Source organism: Heloderma suspectum, chromosome 1, assembly GCF_057233095.1.
Source record: "Heloderma suspectum isolate Gila_16-S chromosome 1, 16-S_ref, whole genome shotgun sequence".
NCBI classification, from domain to species: Eukaryota; Metazoa; Chordata; class Lepidosauria; order Squamata; family Helodermatidae; genus Heloderma; species Heloderma suspectum.
In genome coordinates this window covers 410,437,015-410,458,027 of record NC_139458.1, presented here as the reverse complement: position 1 = coordinate 410,458,027, position 21,013 = coordinate 410,437,015, and the positions used below count along the sequence as shown (strand labels likewise).

The 21,013-nt window shown below is 45.2% G+C and overlaps 1 protein-coding gene across 1 annotated transcript in view; it reads right to left on the bottom strand.

Annotated features, from left to right (window-relative positions):
- CAMKMT (calmodulin-lysine N-methyltransferase) overlaps positions 1-21,013 on the bottom strand; it is a 450,591-nt gene that overhangs the window by 89,346 nt on the left and 340,232 nt on the right. Inside the window, exon 4 of the mRNA XM_084828963.1 lies at positions 11,110-11,170. Within this exon, the coding sequence (XP_084685089.1) occupies positions 11,110-11,170 (61 nt within the window). The remainder of the gene's footprint in view (positions 1-11,109; positions 11,171-21,013) is intronic.

Genomic DNA, 21,013 nt, shown 5'->3' with positions numbered 1-21,013 from the left:
AACTCTCTGCCATGACCTGTCCGTCTTGGGTGGCCCTGCACAGCATAGCTTATGGCTTCACTGAGTTACGCAAGCCCCTTCGCCACAACAAGGCAGTGATCCATGAAGGGGTACACATAGTAAGTAATTGTAAATAAATAACTATAAATAAATTTCCCACCTTCTCCTAGTAACAACTTAGTTTTGCGGGTAAACACATAATAATAATAATAATACAATTAAGTAGAAAGTTGGCAGAGGTGTAGGGGCTATCCAATGTATTGCACTGAGTGCCACAAGTATGACTATCTGCCTGCTAGACAGAAGTTATGGGTGTAAGCTTAGTGTAATGGCTCCTGGCTCTCAGGGAACAAGTTTGTTCCCTTGAGACCAAGGTTGCTGACCTAGAAAAACTAAGAAAGGTGCAGGTGTTGGTGGATGAGACCTTCAGGGACTTATTAGCAATGTCCCACTCCCAGGGTGACAGCTCCTCTGCTGTCAAGGAAAATGAGGGTCTTGGGAGGAAGGGCATCATGCTGAGAAAGAGGAAAATGATTCATTAGAAGGTACCCATTCTTTGGAAGATGAGCAAATATCCTCTTGCACTGAGGATGTGCCTCTGGAGGGAGAGGGACTTATCATAATTGGAGGTTCTGTCATTAGACACATAGACAGCTGGGTTTGTGATGGGTGTGTAGACCACATGGTGAATTGTCTGCCTGGTGTGAAGGTTGCAGACATCACGCACCATCTAGATAGCCTAGTAGTTAGTGCTGGGGTGGAGTCACTGGTCATGGTCCATGTTGGTATGAACAATGTAGTCAGGAGGTCCTGGAAGCCAAATTTAGGTTGCTAGGTAGGGGATTGAAATCCAGGACCACCAAGGTGGCTTTCTCTGAAATGCTACCTGTTCCATGCACAGGGCCAGCTAGACAGATGAAGCTGAGGAGTCTCAATACGTGGATGAGACAGTGGTGCATGGAGGAGAGGTTCAGATTTGTTAGGCACTGCCGAACATTTTGGGACAAGCCAGAGCTGTACAAGAGGGATGGGCTCCACTTGAACCAAAATAGAACCAGACTGCTGACATAAAATGTAAAAAAGGTGGCAGAGCAGCTTTTAACCTAAACCCTGGAGGAAAGCTGACAGGAGCTGGGAAGAATCCGATTCAGGTTAAAACATCCCAAGAGGATGAAGATGAAAATGTTTTCAACTGCCCAAATCTAGAAGGGGGGGAAATAGCCCATGAGTATGTGGTAGAACATAATAGCCAATCAAAGGGACCAATGTCCCACAGCAAAAGATGCACACTCCAGAGACATCTGGGGAGGGACACTGTGTATAGGTGTTTCAATGCAAATGCTAGAAGCCTCTGAGCCAAAATGGGAGAGTTGCTGTGCTTGGTTTTCAAGGAGAACCTGGATAAAGTGGGCATTACCGAAACCTGGTGGAACGGAGAGAACCAGTGGGATACAGTCAGTTCTGGATATAAACTCTACAGGAAGGATAACGAAGGGAGTACTGGGGGAGGTGTTGCTCTGTACGTCAAAGAGGGCATAGTGTCAAGCAGACTAGAACACCTAACAGGAGTAGACTCTTCCACAGAAGCACTATGGGTGACAATACCTGGCTCCAAAACTACTTTAATGCTAGGAACATGCCATCGTTCCCCCAGATAAGAATGGTAGGGATGGTGGAGAATTCTGCCACGGACTCCAATGAGGCCAGACTCTAAGAATCAGGCCCCCCAGAGTCCGCGGCGGAATGAAAGACTCACCTCCGCCACCCGGGGGAATCCGCACGGGGCCGAATCCTACCTTCTGCCGGCTGTCCGCTACCACCTGTCCCAGCTGCTCCTGCCTGTCTTCGGACACAAATGGCATCCGGCGTAGTGGACGCCATCTGCATTCTTGCCATTTGCCATGATAGGCTACGTAAATCTTTATGTAGCCTATCATGGCAAAGAGCAGGGACACAAATGGCATAGCAGGCATAGCCATTTGTGTCCGAAGACAGGCAGGGCGGCAGCAGCCAGGGAGGATTCCGGAGGAAGGAACGGATCACCTCCCCTCCCTGCGGACCCCCCCCCCCGGCCGACTCGGAGGTGAGTTTCGTACACCCCTAAAAGAATACACAGGATGACATTGAGATGGAAAACGAAATCAGGGAGGCCTCCAAACAAGGAAGTGTTGTAATAATGGGTGACTCAATTACCCCCACATTGACTGGATAAATGCATGTTCTAGTCATGACAAATAGGTTACATTTCTTGTTGCCCTAGGTGACTGTGCCCTAGAACAGTTGGCCATGGAACGAACCAGAGGGGAGGCAACCCTGGATTTAGTCCTAAGTGGCGCTGCCCAGGACCTAGTATGAAATGTAAATGTTGTTGAACCAACTGGAAACAGTGCTATCAGATTTAATATATATCTGAGTAGAAAATTGCCCAGGAAGTCCAACACATTTGACTTCAAAAGGGGAAATTTTTCTAAAATGTGGGAACTGGTGAAATGGAAGTTGAAAGGGGAGTTGTTGTTTATTCGGTCAGTCGCTTCGGACTCCTCGTGACTTCATGGACCAGCCCACGCCAGAGCTTCCTGTCGGCCGTCACCACCCCCAGCTCCCCCAAGGTCGAGTCCACCACCTCCAGAATATCATCCATCCATCTTGCCCTTGGTCGGCCCCTCTTCCTTTTGCCTTCCACTTTCCCTAGCATCAGCATCTTCTCCAGGGGATCCTGTCTTCTCATTATATGGCCAAAGTACTTCAGTTTTGCCTTTAATATCATTCCCTCAAGTGAGCAGTCTGGCTTTATTTCCTGGAGTAGGGACTGGTTTGATCTTCTTGCAGTCCAAGGCACTCTCAGAATTTTCCTCCAGCACCACAGTTCAAAAGCATCTATCTTCCTTTGCTCAGCCTTCCTTATGGTCCAGCTCTCACAGTCATAGGTTACTACGGGGAATACCATTGCTTTAACTATGCGGACCTTTGTTGTCAGTGTGATGTCTCTGCTCTTCACTATTTTATCAAGATTTGTCATTGCTGTCCTCCCAAGAACTAAACGTCTTCTGATTTCCTGGCTGCAGTCAGCGTCTGCAATAATTTTTGCGCCTAGAAAGATAAAGTCTGTCACTGCCTCCACGTTTTCTCCCTCTATTTGCCAGTTATCAGTCAAGCTGGTTGCCATAATCTTGGTTTTTTTGAGGTTTAACTGCAACCCAGCTTTTGCACTTTCTTCTTGCACCTTCGTCATAAGGTTCCTCAGCTCCTCTTCGCTTTCAGCCATCAAAGTGGTATCATCTGCATATCTAAGATTGTTAATGTTTCTTCCAGTGATTTTAACTCCAGCCTTGGATTCATCAAGCCCAGCACGCCACATAATGTGTTCTGCATACAGGTTGAATAGGTAGGGTGAGAGTATACAACCCTGCCGTACTCCTTTCCCAAACTTAAACCAGTCCATTGTTCCATTGTCTGTTCTTACCGTTGCTACTTGGTCATTATACAGATTCCTCAGGAGGCAGACAAGATGACTTGGTATCCCCATACCACCAAGAACTTGCCACAATTTGTGATGATCCACACAGTCAAAGGCTTTAGAATAGTCAATAAAACAGAAATAGATGTTTTTCTGAAACTCCTTGGCTTTATCCAGCAGATATTGGCAATTTGGTCTCTAGTTCCTCTGCCTTGTCTAAACCCAGCTTGTACATCTGCCAGTTCTCGTTCCATGAATTGCTGGAGTCTACCTTGCAAGATCTTGAGCATTACCTTACTGGCATGTGAAATAAGTGCCACTGTTCGATAGATGAAACATTCTTTGGTGCTTCCCTTTTTTGGTATGGGGATATAAGTTGATTTTTTCCAATCTGTTGGCCATTCTTGTGTTTTCCAAATTTCCTGGCATATGGCATGCATCACCTTGACAGCATCATCTTGCAAGATTTTAAACAGTTCAGCTGGGATACCGTCATCTCCTGCTGCCTTATTAGCAATGCTTCTTAAGGCCCATTCAACCTCACCCTTCAGGATGTCTAGCTCTAGCTCACTGGCCACACCATCAAATCTATCCCCGATATTATTATCCTTCCTATACAGATCTTCTGTATATTCTTGCCACTTTTTCTTGATCTCTTCTGCTTCTGTTAGGTCCTTGCCATCTTTGTTTTTGATCATACCCATTTTTGCCTGGAATTTACCACCGATGTTTCTAATTTTCTGGAAGAGGTCTTTTGTCCTTCCTATTCTATTATCTTCTTCCGCTTCTGTGCATTGCTTGTTTAAAAATAATTCCTTATCTCTTCTGGCTAACCGCTGGAATTTTGCATTTAATTGGGTATATCTCCCCCGATCGCTGTTGCCTTTTGCTTTCCTTCTTTCTTGGGCTGCTTCCAGTGTCTCAGCAGACAGCCATCTTGCCTTCTTGGTTTTCTTTTTCTTTGGGACGTTTTTTGTTGCCGCCTCCTGAACAATGTTGCGAACTTCTGTCCATAGTTCTTCTGGGACCCTATCTACTAAATCTAGTCCCTTTAAATCTATTCTTCACCTCCACTGCATATTCATGAGGAATATTAGTGAGCTCATATCTAGCTGATCTGTGGGTCTTCCCTATTCTCTTTAGTCTGATTCTAAATTGTGCAATAAGAAGGTCGTGATTTGAACTACAATCACCTCCAGGTCTTGTTTTTACCAACTGCATAGATGTCTGCTACCTTTGGCTACAAAGGATGTAGTCAATCTGATTTTGGTGTCGACCGTATGGTGAAGTCCATGTATAAAGTCGTCTCTTAGGTTGTTGGAAGAGAGTGTTTATTATGCACAGTGAGTTGTCTTGGCAAAGTTCTATCAGCCTATGTCTTGCTTCATTTTGTTCTCCAAGACCATGCTTGCCTGCAATTCCAGGTGTTGTTTGACTACCCACCTTAGCATTCCAGTCTCCTGTAATGAAAATAACATCTTTTTTTGGCGTACTATCCAGTAGGTGCTGGAGATCCTCATAGAACTGATCTACTTCTGCTTCTTCAGCATCTGTGGTTGGTGCTTGGACATTACTCAAAACCACAATAACAGAAGCTCAGTTAAAATGTGTATCACAGGTTAGGAAAAGTAGCGCCAAGACCAAGACGTCACTGGCATGGTTAATGAACAGTGTCAAGGAAGCGATTAGAGAAAGAGGGTTTCTTTCAGAAAATGGAAGTCTTGCCCAAGTGAGTAAAACAAAAGAGAACACAAGCTTGCACAAAAGTGATGCAAGCAGACAAAAAGAGATGCAAAAAAGCATTTGGAAGAGCGTATCGCTAACAATATTAAGGTCAACAATAAAGAATTCTTTAAATATATCAGAAGCAGAAAACCAGCCAACAAGGCAGTTGGACCACTGGATGACAACAGAGCTAAAAGAATACAAAAGGAGGACAATGAGATTGCAAAGAAGCTGAATGAATTCTTCTCATCAGTCTTCACTGCAGAATATATAGGCCAGATACCTATGCCGGAACTAATGCTTTCAGGAAGGGAGTCTGAGGAACTGAGGCAAATAATGGTGATAAAAGATGCAGTTCTCAACCTTATTGATAAACTGAAAGCAAATAGTTCACTGGGCCCAAATGGTATCCATCCTAGAGTCCTCAAAGAACCCAAATATGAAATTGCTGATCTTCTAACCAAAATATGCAACATGTCCCTAAGATCAGCCTCTGTACCAGAGGAATGGAAGATGGCCAATTTTTAAAAAGGGATCTGGGAGGATCAGGGAAATTACAGGCCCATTAGCTTAACATCTCTTCCAGGTAAGTTGGCTGAAAGCATTATTAAAGAGAAAATTAGTAAGCATAATAAAGGACAAGCCCTGCTGAAAAAGAATCAACATGACTTCCGCAAAGGTAAGTCCTGTCTCACTAACCTTTTAGAGTTCTCTGAGAGCGTCAATAGACATGTAGACAGGGGTGATCTGGTAGACATTGTCTACTTGGACTTCCAAGTTTGACCAAATCCTTCACCAAAGACTCTTGAGCAAACTTAGCAGTCATGGAATAAGAAGAGAGGTCATCTTATAGATCAGAAACTAGTTAAAGAACAGAAAGCAGAGAGTAGGAATAAATGGTAAACTCTCCCAATGGAGGGAAGTAAATAGTGGGATCCCACAGGGATCTGTATTAGGACCAATGCTTTTCAACTTTCCTAATGATCTGGAATTAAGAGTGAGCACTGAAGTGGCCAAGTTTGCCGATGATACCAATTTTTTTAGGGTGGTTAAAACAAAAAGGGATTGGGAGGATCGCCAAAAGGATCTCTCCAAACAGGGAGAATGGGCATCCAAATGGCAAATGTGGTTCAATGTAAGCAAGTATAAAGTGATGCACATTGGGGCAAAAAATCCCAACTTCAAGTATAGCCTGATGTGATCTGAGCTAGCGGTGACTGACCGAGAAACAGATCTTCGGGTTGTGGTGGACAGCTTGATGAAAATGTCAACCCATTGTGTGGCTGCTATTAAAAAAAAAAAAAGGCAAACTCCATGTTAGGCATAATTAGAAAAGGAATTGAGAATAAAACTGCCAACGTCATACTGCCTTTATATAAATCCATGGTATGACCACACTTAGAATACTGTGTACAGTTCTGGTTGCCATATCTACAAAAAAATATTGTAGAGCTGAAAAAAGTGCAGAAAAGGGCAACTAAAATGATCAAGGGCTGCAACATCTCCCCTATGAGAGAAGGTTACAACAGCTGGGATTGTTTAGCTTGGAAAAATGGAGGGTAAGGGGAGACATGATAGAAGTGTGCAATTATGCATGGTGTGGAGAATATGGATAGGGAGACATTTTTATCCCTCTCTCACAATACTAGATGACCCAGGGTTATCCCATGAAGCTGATTGGTGGGAGATTCAGGACAGATAAAAGAAAGTACTTCTTCATACAGCATATAGTTAAACTATGGAATTTGCTATCAAAACATGTAGTGATAGCCACCAATTTGGATGACGTTAAGACAGAGTTAAATAAATTCCTGGAGGAAAAGTCTATCCATGGCTACTAGTCCTGATTGTATGTGCTACCTCCAGTATCAGAGGCAGTATGCCTATGTACACCAGTTGCTGGGGAACATGGGCGGGAGGGTGCTGTTGCGCTCATGTCCTGTTTGTGGTTTCCTGGTCAACAGCTGGTTGGCTAGAATGCTGGACTAGATGGACCCTTGGTCTGATCCAGCATGACTCTTCTTATGTTCTTAGATACTAGCCATGCTTTGCGCAGGCACAGAGCCTAATTGTAGGACTGCACTGAGATTTTATTTTTTTATTTATTTTCAAGATGTATTTCTTGTCCTATAGTTAATAGCTCTCAGGGTGACATACAGTAATAATACTTTAAAAATCATGAAGAAGAACTAGAGTTATACTCCTGAGGAAAATAATTTGCAGTCTGAAACACAGGAGGAGAGTGGGAACAACCCCCACACAACATGCTGCCTGCAATTATGCTGAAAGATTGAAATATATGTACATCACAAAAATACTTGCTTGAACACATAAATATAACAAAATATTGTGAAAAATCTAATGAATGGATAGTAAAATTGCAAGTAAGTAGCTAATAAGCATCATGAAATTAACCTTATGTTAAGCTGATCCCACATCTACATTTGTAACATGGAAAGTACAATCACATCAGTTAAGAATTAAAACAGATGATTCATTTAAAATATAGTTAGCCCATTTTTCATTATCATGTGCATGATAGATATCTGTACTACTAGACAGGTGTAGAACTGGCCTATGCCTGCAAACCAGCTTTTATAGCAGAGGTAAGCTCAATATCGGAGTATCTCAATATGTTGAAAGGCATACAGCCATCTCCATCTACTACTAAAGAATGTACATGGAGATAATCTCTTCCACTCTTGTTTTATGTGAAAATAAGGGTTCAAGGGACACCTGGGTTCAAATCCCCATCCAGCCATGAAGCTCACTGGTGATTTTGGGCAAGCTGCTATCTCTCAGCCTAACCTGTCTTATGAGTTGACTTGGACTCCAATATTGGGGCAGGTCAGAATGATGAAACCTCAGCTACCGCTTGTCCAGTTGTTTTGGATTCTTTTCAGATTGTGGATTTCAAGGATGTGGACATCTGATTGTGGATTTCAAGGATGTGGGTATCTGTAAAGTTGAGGGTCATGACCTGTGTACTCAACTCTTGCCTTTCTTGGCTGATTAAATCAGCCAAGGTGGAATTGATGCAGTGGCTAAGGAAAGTGATTGGTTCCTCTTTGTGTGAGGGGGTTGTTCCCTTTGCTTAAAAGAAGCAGTAATAAGACCTTTATTAAAGAAAGCTTCCTTTGGCTAAGAAGATCTGTCTAACTATAGGCCTGTCTCAAATATAACATTCTTGTCTAAGGTGACTGAGAAGTTGGTGGCGTTGCAACTCCAGTTGCATCTGGATGAAACTGATTATCCAGGCCTGTTTCAATTGGACTTTTGGCTGGGATATGGGACTGAGTTGGCTTTGGTCACCTTGGTGAATGACCTATGGCAGAAACTGGAAGGGGACAGTATGGCCCTCTTGGACCTTTCTGCAGCTTTTGATACCATCAGCCATGGCATCCTTCTGGACTGCCTGGTGGGGCTGGGGCCTGGGGGTGCTGTTTTACTGTAATTCTGGTCCTTTCTGTTGGGCAGTATCCAGATGGTGGTGGTGAGGGTTTACGATTTGATTTAACAGCCAGTGGCCTGTGGTGTCCCACAGGGTTCTATCTTGTCCCCCATGTTATTTAACACTTACATGAAAACACTGGGAGAGATCATTTGGAGCTTTGGAGTAAGGTGCCAGCAATATGCTGATGACACCCAGCTCTATTGCTGTTTGTCACCTAAATAAATAATAAGCAAATAGCGTTGCCCTTATTATCGCCGTAGTCTACGTAAATCTTTACGTAGACTACCGGGACCAAATGAGGAACGGAAATGGCGGCGCCCATGGGTGCCGCCATTTGCATATGCACTTTTTTTTTTTTCAAAGTCACCCGTGATAGGCTACGTAACAATTTACATAGCCTATCACGGCTGACTTTGGAAATCTAACCGTGATAGGCTATGTAAATTGTTACGTAGCCTATCATGGGTGTTTTTTTCTTTTTCTTTTTCACTTTTTTATTTCACGGCCAGGGAGACGGGGCGCTTCTACCCGGCCTGAATTTCAGCCGGGTGAGGCGGGGCGCCTCCCCCCCCCCGGCCTGAATTTCGGCCGGGCGAGGCGGGGCGCCTCCCCCCCAGCCTGAACTTCAGAGGGAGAACCGAAGCGCCTCCCCCCCACCGCGAAGCAAGCTGCGGGACCAGGTAAGTGCCTTTCGTACATCCCTAGGAGTACTCTTTGATCCTACACTGTCCCTGGATCTTTAGGTGGCAGAGGTGGCAAGGACTGTGTTTGCACAATTATGCTTGTGTGCCAGCTGCAATCCTTTCTGAGTTGGTCTGACATTTATCCATGCCTTGATTACACCACATTTAGACTATTGCAATGTGCTCTATGTGGGACTACCCCTGAAGAGTGTACGGAAGCTTCTATTGGTGCAAAATGCAGAAGCTAGGCTTCCAACTGGTGTACAGTATTGGGACCATATTACATCTGTCCTGAAAGACGTGCACTGGTTGCCAATTGCTTTCCAGGAGCAATTCAAGGTGTTCATTTTAACCAAACTCCTAAATCGCTGAGGGCCTGGCTATCAAAAGGACTGCCTGTCTCACTGTGAACCTGCCTGATACCATCAACCATGGTAATTGAGATGTTCCTGATCTTGCTGCGTCGTACGAGCTTCATCATCACTGCTCTTAATAATTTTAGAAGAAGAGATTATGATGATGATTTAGTGCCAAGTCAAACATTCTCATTAAAGAACTTTTGTTTTGAAACTGGGTTGGGGTGAAAGTTGCAGGGGCCCAAAATGGGGAGGGGGAGGCACAATGTCAGGTTGTATGAAAAAGTATGAAAGGTTTGGGGGTTCACCCCAGGCAGAGGCACAGTGGTCTTTTTTTCTTTATTATATTTTAGCACTGCCACCTGTTGCAGCAGCGGCAGCAGAGGTCTTATTGGCAGCTGCCAGCTACCATTTTTCCCACCCATAATGCCCAGACATAGTACCATTATGAGACATTCTGGTGAAAAATGGAGGTGAAAAAAAAAATGTTTAAAAGAAGAAAATACCACTATGTCACTGCCATCACCTATGGTAAGCCCCCAAACTTTTCAAATGTTTTCACACCATGCCATCAAAAGAAATAATCACACACACCCCAATTTGACACCAGTAAACTGAACAACTAATTGGGAGTGGCATTTTTGTTCAACCCTAAGCAACGTAGCAAGAGAGGGAGAATTAACCATTTGCATTCCCCTGCTCCAGAGGAAAACATGTGCACCTTTTGAAGCTCCCTTGAAAAACCAATGAAGAAGGAGAGGGCATGCATTGCCAATGGTTACAAAAATTGCCCTGCTTCTTTTTCGTTTCAGCCCTATCTTACATCTCAATTCTTTCGCATTGTCCCTGAGCAACAGATTTTCTGGGATTCCACCAAGTATAAATTTCTGAAGCCCACCAAGGCCAAGAAACTTGGTCTGTTATGTTTTCTGTATTGTACCATGTCTAGATGGAAGGTCAAGTAGCCTATGGTGCCTGAATATAAGAAATATACAGAAACACAATGACGGAGAAAATGCAGAGATACTCTGAAATACTCTAGTGCCAAAGCTCTGCTTTAGAAATATGACCCACCTTCCCAGACAACACCTTGCTGGCTTTCAGAATAGAAGTCAGAGTAAAGGATGTCTTTGTTCCCCCCCCTCGACCTTCACAATCAGTGCTGATCGATTGGTGCCTCACTTTTGTTTCCCAAAAATCAAAGGGAAATAAAATGCCCTGAGTGGAAATCAAAAGTCTTTGACATATAGCAGAAAGCTCGCTGTGCAATATTAGTACCCAACGGCAGCTCCAAATTCTTTGTTAAGAGCAACACGCTTTCACCTTGAACTTTTAAACATTCAGTCTGATGACTTAAATCATAGCAATCTCTACTATGCAAATATAATAAAAGTAATGGATTGGGAGAGGTCTTTTCTGGGTTGTTTTTTGTACCTGAAAATTTCACGGTGCTTGAGGCAGTAGTAAGCTAGTACCTCTTCAGAAGGCCAAATACCTGTTAGAAAAAAAAACAAACAGAATAAGGGTCACTTTTAAAGAACAATCTCTCTTAATATTTTGAAGACACATTTTTAGATCTGCTCAAAGTAATCTTTTGCTTCGTTTTAAAACACAGGCCAGAAAGTAACACCTAAGATGTATTATTGGTGTTCTTTCCCATAACATTGCTAGGGGTGAGTGCATTTCCCCAGTTCAGTTCCCTTTTTGTTCCGTGGCTTTGCTCTGCCCTGTTTTTCTCCTGAATTCTGCTTTAATTAAAAATAAATAAATCTAACATTAATTACTTCAACTCATCTCAGCCTTTTTCCTTTCTGTACGTTACCTATATGCACACATGCAAAACACAGCAAAAAAGAGCAAGCTTGATGTGATCACATGTATGGTTCCATCAAGGTCTTTTTTGAGCATTGTGTTACTGATGCGTACTTCTGCACATTAATAGAGCACCAAGCAAAATGTATCATGGGGCTGATCTACATTGCGCCTGCTGTCCAAATGAATTTGGTATCCTGTCAGGTTAAACGCTCTCACACTAAAATGCGATTATCCACACTCAGCCATTTTCTCTGTTGCAGTGCTTCATCGAATGCACGAGCTCAGTTTACACTCGAGCGCTGTGCTGTTTTCCTGCTCTTCAAGATGGAGGCTCTCATTGGAGGATCAGAAACTCTTCCTGTTTCTGCTGATTCCACGCCCACCATGCTCAGCTCTTGATGGCCCCATGTCATCTTCCGGCTACTGATCGCATAGCTTCCTCAGCACTCAATGTTTCCTCAGCAACAAGCAAAGGACTGGATGTGCGCGTGCTTGTCTGATCTTGGAAGCTAAGCAGGGTCGGTCCCGGTCAGTAGTTGGATGGGCGACCACCTGGGAATCAGGCTTCCTGCATCGAGCAGGGGCTTGTTCTATCCCTTCAAATGAGACTAAGTTTTACCCCCTCCTATCCCCTGCTTCGGATTTTTTTTTTTAAATTAAGGCGTTATCTTCGAAGAATCATGGCTTCTCCGTGATTTTTTTCCCTCTAATTCAGGCATGACCTTCGAAGATTCAAAAATTCGAAGATTTGAAGCTTCAAATCTTTGAATTTTCAAATCTTTGAGGATTTGAAGCTTCAAATCTTTGAATTTTTGAATTCCGGAGTCACCACAGAGCGGAGCCGGCTAGGGAGGATTCCGGGGGGAGGGACGGAGCACCTCCCCCCCCCCCACCGCTGATGCCCCGGAATGGATGGTTGAGTGGGATTCATACATCCCTAGTCAGCAGGCTTTAGGAGTGTAGGCAACCCTTCAGTCACATCTCTAATCTGTCCTCCTGGGAGACAGCATACCTGGCGAGTCCATGGGTCTTCGTGACATACTTGGGTTTCGATCCCATGCAGCAAGGAGTCTCCCACTACTCCTGCTCTTCTCTTCTTGTTGTAGGCCTTGGTTTCATTGCCACTGCTTGACTGACCTTCAGCCTCTTGCTCGCTCTCATGCAGGTTCCCCTTTAATTCATAGAATCATAGGGTTGGAAGGGGCCTATAAGACCATTGAGTCCAACCCCCTGCTCAATGCAGGAATCTAAGTCCAAGCATCTCTGATGGATGGATGTCCAGCTTCATTTTTCCTGATGGTCAGCCGGAATCTGGCTTCCTGTAACTTGAGCCCAATTCTTCCTCTGCAGGCTGTCCGCCAGTCTCATCCTCAAGTACCTGGAAATGGTTCCCTAGTTCTACTGCTTCCACTGGTGTAGGGTGGCTTCTAGTTCTTCTGCTCCTAACTGTCACCATTTTCCAACAAGTATCCTCTACTTCATTTTTCCTCACCTCAGTATTTTCCTCTTCTGCCTCAGCTTGCTGTTGCTCTTCTAGCTTCTGTTCTTCACTTTGCTGCTGTAGTTCTGCAGTTCTGTCCAAGAACTCTTCGTGTTCCCTTAGTCCCTGGAGAGTCGACATTCGCTGCTCCAGTCCTCTTACTTTGTCTTCCAACAGTGTGATCTACTTGCACTTGTTGCACATGTAGGCCATGTTGATCTCAGGCAAGAAAACAAACATGGCACAGACAGTGCAGGTCACCACTACTGGAGAGTCTTTTCCTTCCATAGTCTCTATTGTCTCAGAAAGTTATTTATTTATTTATTTATTTATTTATTTATTTCTATACCGCCCAATAGCCGAAACTCTCTGGGTGGTTCACAAAAACTAAAACCAAACAACACACAATAAAACAATTTAAAATATATAGAACATTAAAACCACAATATAACAATACAACCACAATAAAACCTAGCAGCAGTACAGGAGTTTAAAATACAGATTTAAAACAGCAAAGATAAAAATTTAGAAAGCTAAAATGCCTGGGAAAATAAAAAGGTCTTCACCTGGCGCCGAAAAGAGTACAATGTAGGCGCCAGGCGAACCTCACTAGGGAGCTCATTCCAGAGCCGGGGTGCCACAACAGAAAAAGCCCTCCTCCTAGTAGCCACCCGCCTCACTTCCTTTGGCAGGGGCTCATGGAGAAGGGCCGCTGATGATGATCTTAAGGTCCGGGCAGGCACATATGGGAGGAGGCGATCCTTCAGGTAACCTGGCCCCAAGCCGTTAAGGGCTTTGAATGTTAACACCAGCACTTTGAATCGGGCCCGGAAATGGACTGGCAGCCAGTGCAGCTGGAAAAGTACTGGCGTAATATGAGCTCGCAGGCCAGTCCCTGTTAACAATCTTGCTGCCCTATTTTGGACCAGCTGAAGTTTCCGGACCGTTTTCAAAGGCAGCCCCACATATAACGCATTGCAGTAATCCAGACGAGAAGTTATCAGAGCATGGATAACTGTAGCTAGGCTATCTCTGTCCAGATAAGGGCGTAATTGGTATACCAGCCTAAGCTGATAAAAAGTGCTCTGTGCCACTGAGTTCACCTGTGCCTCAAGTGACAGTTCTGGATCCAAGAGCACCCCCAAACTACAAACCTGATCCTTTAGGGGGAGTGCAACCCCTTCCAGAACAGGTTGAATATCACCTAGCCGGGCAGACGAACCATCCACTAACAGTACCTCCGTCTTGTCTGGATTGAGTTTCAGTTTATTAGCCCTCATCCAGTCCATTACCGTGCCCAGGCACTGGTTCAGAACAGCCACTGCCTCACCTGGTTTTGATGAGAAAGAGAGGTAGAGCTGGGTGTCATCCGCATATTGATGGCACCTCAGCCCACACCTCCGGATAACCTCCCCCAGCGGTTTCATGTAGATGTTAAACAGCATGGGGGATAGAATAGAGCCCTGTGGAACCCCATGGCACAATTGCCATGGCACAGAGCAATAATCCCCCAGCACCACCTTCTGGAATCGGCCATCCAAGTAGGAGCAGAACCACTGTAGTGCAGTGCCTCCAACTCCCAACCCAGACAACCTATCCAGAAGGATACCATGGTCGATGGTATCGAAAGCCGCTGAGAGGTCCAGGAGAATCAACAGGGTCACACTCCCCCTGTCCCTCTCCCGGCAGAGGTCATCCCACAGGGTGACCAAGGCAGTTTCCGTTCCAAAACCAGGCCTCAAGCCCGATTGAAATGGATCTAGATAATCCGTTTCATTCAAGAGTGCCTGGAGCTGTCCTACAACCACCCGCTCAAGCACCTTGCCCAGGAAGGGGATGTTGGCCACTGGCCTATAATTGTTAACATCCTCTGGGTCCAGGTTAGGCTTTTTCAGGAGTGGTCTAATTACTGCCTCTTTTAAAGCGGCAGGCACCACTCCCTCTCTCAAGGAGGAATTTACAACCTCCTGGACCCAGCCGGACAACCCCCCCTTGTTTGATTTAATAAGCCATGAAGGGCAAGGGTCAAGCACACAAGTGGTCGATAGGACTTGGCCAAGCACCTTGTCCGCATCCTCAGGCCTCAGTAACTGAAACTCATCCAATAAAACTGGACCAGACGGTGCTCTGAACGCCTCTACCAATGGAACTGCATTAAGCGTGGTGTCCAATTCATGACGAATCTGAGTGACTTTATCCTCAAAGTGCCGTGCAAACTCGTCACAGCGTGCTACCGAGGGTTCCACCGTCTCTCTCCCTGGCCCAGAATGTAACAGGCTGCGAACCACTCGGAAAAGCTCCGCCGGGCGACACTGAGAAGATGCAATGCTGGTGGAAAAGAACTGCCTCTTTGCCACCCTCACCGCCACAGAGTAGGCTCGATAGTGGGCTCTTACCTGTGTTCGGTCAGACTCAGCACAAGTTTTCCTCCACCTGCGTTCTAGCCGTCTCCCCTCTTGCTTCATTGCCCTCAGCTCAGGTGTATACCAAGGAGCTGGCTGGGCTCTGCTCAGAGGGAGAGGGTGCTTGGGCGCGATCGTGTCAACCGCCCGAGTCATCTCTGCATTCCACAGAGCGACCTGGGCTTCGACAGGAGCACCAGCCATACCAGCAGGAAAATCCCCCAGAGCCCTCTGGAATCCATCGGAATCCATTAATCTCCGGGGGTGGACCATTTTAATAGGTCCCCCACCCTTGCAGAGGGGAAAGGCCGCCAGAAGTCTAAACCTCAGCAGGAAGTGATCTGACCATGACAAAGGAACAGATGTTAATTTCTCTACTTTCAGATCACCATCCTCCTGCCCAGTCGAGAAAACCAGATCAAGCATGTGTCCTTTTATATGCGTTGGGCCGATGACATGTTGGGACAGCCCCATGGTCGTCATGGCGGCCATGAAGTCCTGAGCCGCCCCGGATACAGCGGCTTCGGCATGGAAGTTGAGATCCCCCAGGACCATCATCCTGGGGGTCCTCAACACCAAGTCCGAGACCACCTCCGTCAGCTCAGGCAGGGAGTCTGATGGGCAGCGGGGTGGGCGGTACACCAACAGAATCCCTAATCTGTCCCGGGTACCCAACACAAGGTACAGACACTCAAGATCTGCACTCGAATGAGCAGGAAGCCTGGAGAGGGAGATTGAATTCCTATAGACCACGGCAACCCCCCCTCCCCGACCCTCAAGTCGGTGTTGGTGCTGCACTGAGTACCCAGGAGGGCACAGCTGGGAGAGAGTGACCCCTCCCAGTTCCCCCACCCAGGTCTCAGTAATACATGCCAGGTCAGCCCCTTCATCCACAATCAAATCATGGATGAGGGAGGTCTTATTTTGGGCCGACCTGGCATTCAGCAGCAGCACCACCAGACCCGAGGGCAGACTGGTAAGGCTGCCAGGAACCATCAGGTTGGGGGAAGAACCAGAAGAGGGGACAGCTGTAAGGTGTCTAGCCCCTCTTCTCCTCAGCTGGCCTGTTAATCCCTCAGCTGTAAGTTTCTAGCTTTCTGATTGCACTGGAATAGCCTGTGCTTTGTCCTCTGTTCACTGGAGTTTAAAAACACCAGTCCACTGGTATGGAAGTGTGTTATAAGAAAAAGAATTTTTTAAAAAACAAAAAACACAAAAACATTAGGGGCCTCCCGCTTGACCTCCCCTGCTGAACTCCCCTGGCCAACTCCTGTTTGCTCTCTCTGATCACTCGCTCTCTGGGAGCTTGCTTTCTTGTATAGCCCCTAGACCAGCTGGAGCAGCTTCCTCTGCTCTGCTCAGATAGGAGACAGGAAACAGACTGAAACTTCCTGCCCACATAGCTGCTGGGATTACTCAGGCCACACACCCTCAATTCAATTGGAGCTCTCAGGAGCATGTGGTGAGCACACAGCGACTCAGAATTGAAAGGACAGCCTTACAAAGTGGAAGTAAATGGGCTGTGTGTACCAGCATGCAGCCGTTTCACGGTTAAGTCAGGCTTCTCCAGAATCCTGACTTACTGTTCAATGTGAATGTGGCCATTGTGGCGTAGTGGCTGGGATGAGAAACTCTCCATCAAATTCCCATATAGCTGTGGAGCTCACTGACTGTCCCTGGACTAACCTACCTAACAGGGCTGTTATGACATTAAAATTATACTCAGTGCTCCATGGAGGAAGGGAGACATACCAATTTAACAAAATAGATACCAATTTGTACCTGGTCAAAAAATCTGTCAGAATGTATGACATGTTTTGACCTCCTGAAAATGAAAGCATTTGCAAGTCAAAGTCTCCAAAACTCTAGAGCTGGTGTAGCACAAAGGCTAAGAATGGGAGCTGCAAACCAGGTTGGTGCATAGTACAGATCTCATCTCTGTTGTCGCATGTCCTTGCTCACATGTGCACATTGAAGAGCAAGTTACACATATACACAGAACACAGCACCCAAAAGAAACGTTTGCCTAAGCTGCAGTGTGCACAGAGCGAATTTCTGCATTTTGTTTCCATTCAAATAGGGAATAACTACTTCTAAATTTGGAGAACTTAGTTCAAACACACTTAATTTGGGGAAATAGCTCACACACTCTTGTTAATCCAAAACAAAACTCCTTAAGCTCCCTTCCTGAACTCTGAAAATAATACCATTGACCTCAAGAACATCAACTCATATGTTGAACACAAGCCTCCACAAGGCATCAAAAGGAACTGACAGGCAGACTTATGTCAAGTATGGAACCTGGGCTTGGATTCCATAAGTGCTTTACCAAGAGGGTTCAGCCTTCTCTCCCTGCTTGTGCAAGGCAAATGGATCTCTCTGGGTAAATGAGGCAGTTCAGAACAAAAGCATAAGGGGCTCCTGGCCCAGTGACCATGGGCTTGACAGCAGGGTAGAAATGCATGGTAGAAGAGAGTCATGAGGAGTAATATGAAAAGCCCAAATGGGCCCCAGCTTCACTCTTAAAGCTAAGACAAACCAATGTGGTGGATGTCCAAGCCACTTATAGTGTTTTCCACAAAGAATACAAATGCTTGATTGCTCAGGGGCTGGACCCATGCTAGGTCAGAACAAAGGGGACAAAGGCTTGTTTCTGACTCTAATTTTACATCACTATTCTGTGTAGCCTAGCCAGAATAGGCTTATCCAGAATAAATGGAGTCATTAAGGGTGTGTCGAATAGGTGTCTTGGGCTTTTATTCTTGCTGAGCTGGTAGGTAGGCAGGTGAGGATGCTTCAGGATTAGGTCATTTTTCCCACCACAGCTTTGTACTGGCCAGTTCAAAAGGTACCTTCATGGACAGTCAGCTGGGTGGTGACAGGACAATTAGGCAGACATTTCCAGGAGTTCCCCCTTGACAGGAAGAGCCTCCTTTTAATTAAATCAATGTGCAGTTACATGTTCAGGGTGGCTCTTCACTATGCAGTATTCCAGAGCCTAATTATCTTTCCTGGCAGCTATTCCAGCCCTGCCTTCTGGAACAAAATGGATTCCAGAGCCAAGGTGCCAGGACAATATCCCATAAATCCCAAGGTGTGAACAGAAAGCCAGCATGTCTGAAGCTCCTCTGAAACAATTCACTCACCAGGGTTGAATCTACACATAGCAGTTATACCGTTATCATACCGTTATCATAACTATTGGTATACATGACAACAATGGTCACCAATAGTTACGATAATGGTATGATAATGGTATAACTGCTGTGTAGATTCAGCCCAGATGGACTTAAGCAAGACACTGTTCTCATCTTACTGCATCAGCAACATAATGGCCTACCTTGACGGGACCTTGTATTCTGCACAGTATTCTGCACTGTATTCTGCACAGTGCCTAACACATTCTTAATGCTAAAAGAATCTTAAATAGTAGCCACACGAGCAGCAACAGGGTGGACCTTTGGAAATAAGAGCTAAAGTCCTTCCTACTACAAGAGTTTTTCCTCTATGCTATTAATTCATTATTAGCCAATGGTTGAACTTGGGAGCCTTCTGCATCTTTCCATTTGTACTGATGAGCACAAGGAGACAGTCGTTTTTGTGCATCCAGAGGATGGTGCTAATGCTGAGCATTTGTTAGCTAGAGGGCAATCTTCATTACCCATGGTATCATTAGAATTTAAATTATATCCTTTATGGCCTGCAGCCAGCATAAAGGGATAATCCATAGACACTAGTTGTAGTATGTTAGATCAGAGTCACATAACGGTAACGCGTTGTAGAAATTCCAGAGAAGTAAACCGAGTTCCATTAGTTTCCCACATGCATGGAGGGCTTTTGAGAATCATTTCCTTTAAGAGGAAGGATTATTCCTGTCACACATCAACAAAGATGATGGGGCATTCCTAGTTTTTCATTTGGAGGTACCCACCCCAACTCTATGTAATTAAAAGCAGGACCTTTTCAGCTGATACCCATCAAAGTGATTCTTCATGTTCAGTGAAGATGCGGCTAATTTAGAACCACCTGCAATTTTCTTCAAATCAGCAACTATTTAAACCCAAACTCTTTTCTCAGTTATGTCATAAAAGATTAACATTTGCAAGAGAGGTTTTAAGCTTTTGAATTTCTCTCCCTCCTTCAAATGAAGATACATTCAACCTAGTCTTTGAATGAAGGGTGAGTTACCTGACCTTTTATTAGGGAGCATTATTTCCTGCTCCTGATGCAATACAACATTAGCTCTCAGCTCCCTGACAGCAGCAGCTACTTATACCATCCACTGGGAAAATCCTAAACCAGCTTTGTGCACTACACCTTTCTGCTCTCCTTTAGGACTACAAAGTACCATGTCAGTATTAATTCGAGACACTAGCAACTAAAAAGAACAGTGGTCAAAGGGCTTTCACAAACCGAGGTCTCAAGTATGGAAGTACATAGTGCTACCCACTAAAGCATTAAGCCAGCAGCAAGAATACCTTTGTTAATTTTAGTAAAAGGAAAAGCTTCTCTTGCTTGAACAGGTAGGTAATCCTCTTTGATGGCTTTCAAAATAGGGATAAGCTTAACAATCCATGTGGAGGAGTTTGCACTTTGACTTCAACTCCCTTGTATTGACCTATACTTTTGTAATATGCAGCGATGTAATATAGTTATGTATCAAGATCCTGCGTGGATGAAAATCTTGCTTCACTACGAACACTGGGTGCAGCCCTGCATATGTTAAGCTTTTTAAAGTCCCACTGGAATCACTGGGAGGACTTCAGCCCTTGCCTATTGAAGTCAATGGGGCTTTAAAACACTACATTTTGGATGGATTGGCCCCAGTGACCCCAATCCAGATAAAGGTAAATCATGCTTAAGTCCCATTGCAAAGGAGAGATTTGAAGGAAAGTTAGTTTCCTTCAAATCCCTCCTTTGTCACAAACCCATAGGCCTCATACCCTGTATGTAACTGAAGTCACTGCATATTCTTCTACTGCTTATCTCTGCCTCCATTTCACTCTTCTCCCTCTGTTGTCTCGCTTGTGTAATTTTCTAGATGGGAAGATTGCAATCTTGAAAGGCAGCTAAGAGATGCATTAAATAAATAATAAATAAAATACCAGTGGGGTAGGGACCTTACCACATATTCTTTGTAAAATGCCATGCAGATGGATGGCACTATATAAATAAATAACAATAGCAACTAAGAGCAGAACTAGATGTTTTAAGGGAAACATGGGGTTCTCACTCCCAAACATGTGTTTTCCTCCAAACACTAGTACAGGGGTTGCCGAGGGGGGAGGCATATGCAGGAGAGAAATGGTAGTTGAGAGAAGGTGCTTAATTCTTCCCCGAACTGCAGATTTTCACCTGCAGATGCCCCTCCCAGTCATCCCCCCCCCCCAAATCTGGGCTCTGAAACCAGAAATAAGTCTGGCTTGGGGAAAAACATTTTAGGGCAGGCATTTGCAGAGGAGAACCAGGGGCACAACAGGGGTCAACTGCTCCTCCTCCTAACCAGCTGATCCTCCCCTCTATAGGGCAGTGCCAGCGCAAGCTCTCCTGCCATCCGAAGTAGGAGAGCACATACGCTGCCGCAGCCGCTGCCACCCGCAGCTGTCCCCGCCATGTCCATCTCCCTCCTGTCCACCAGTCG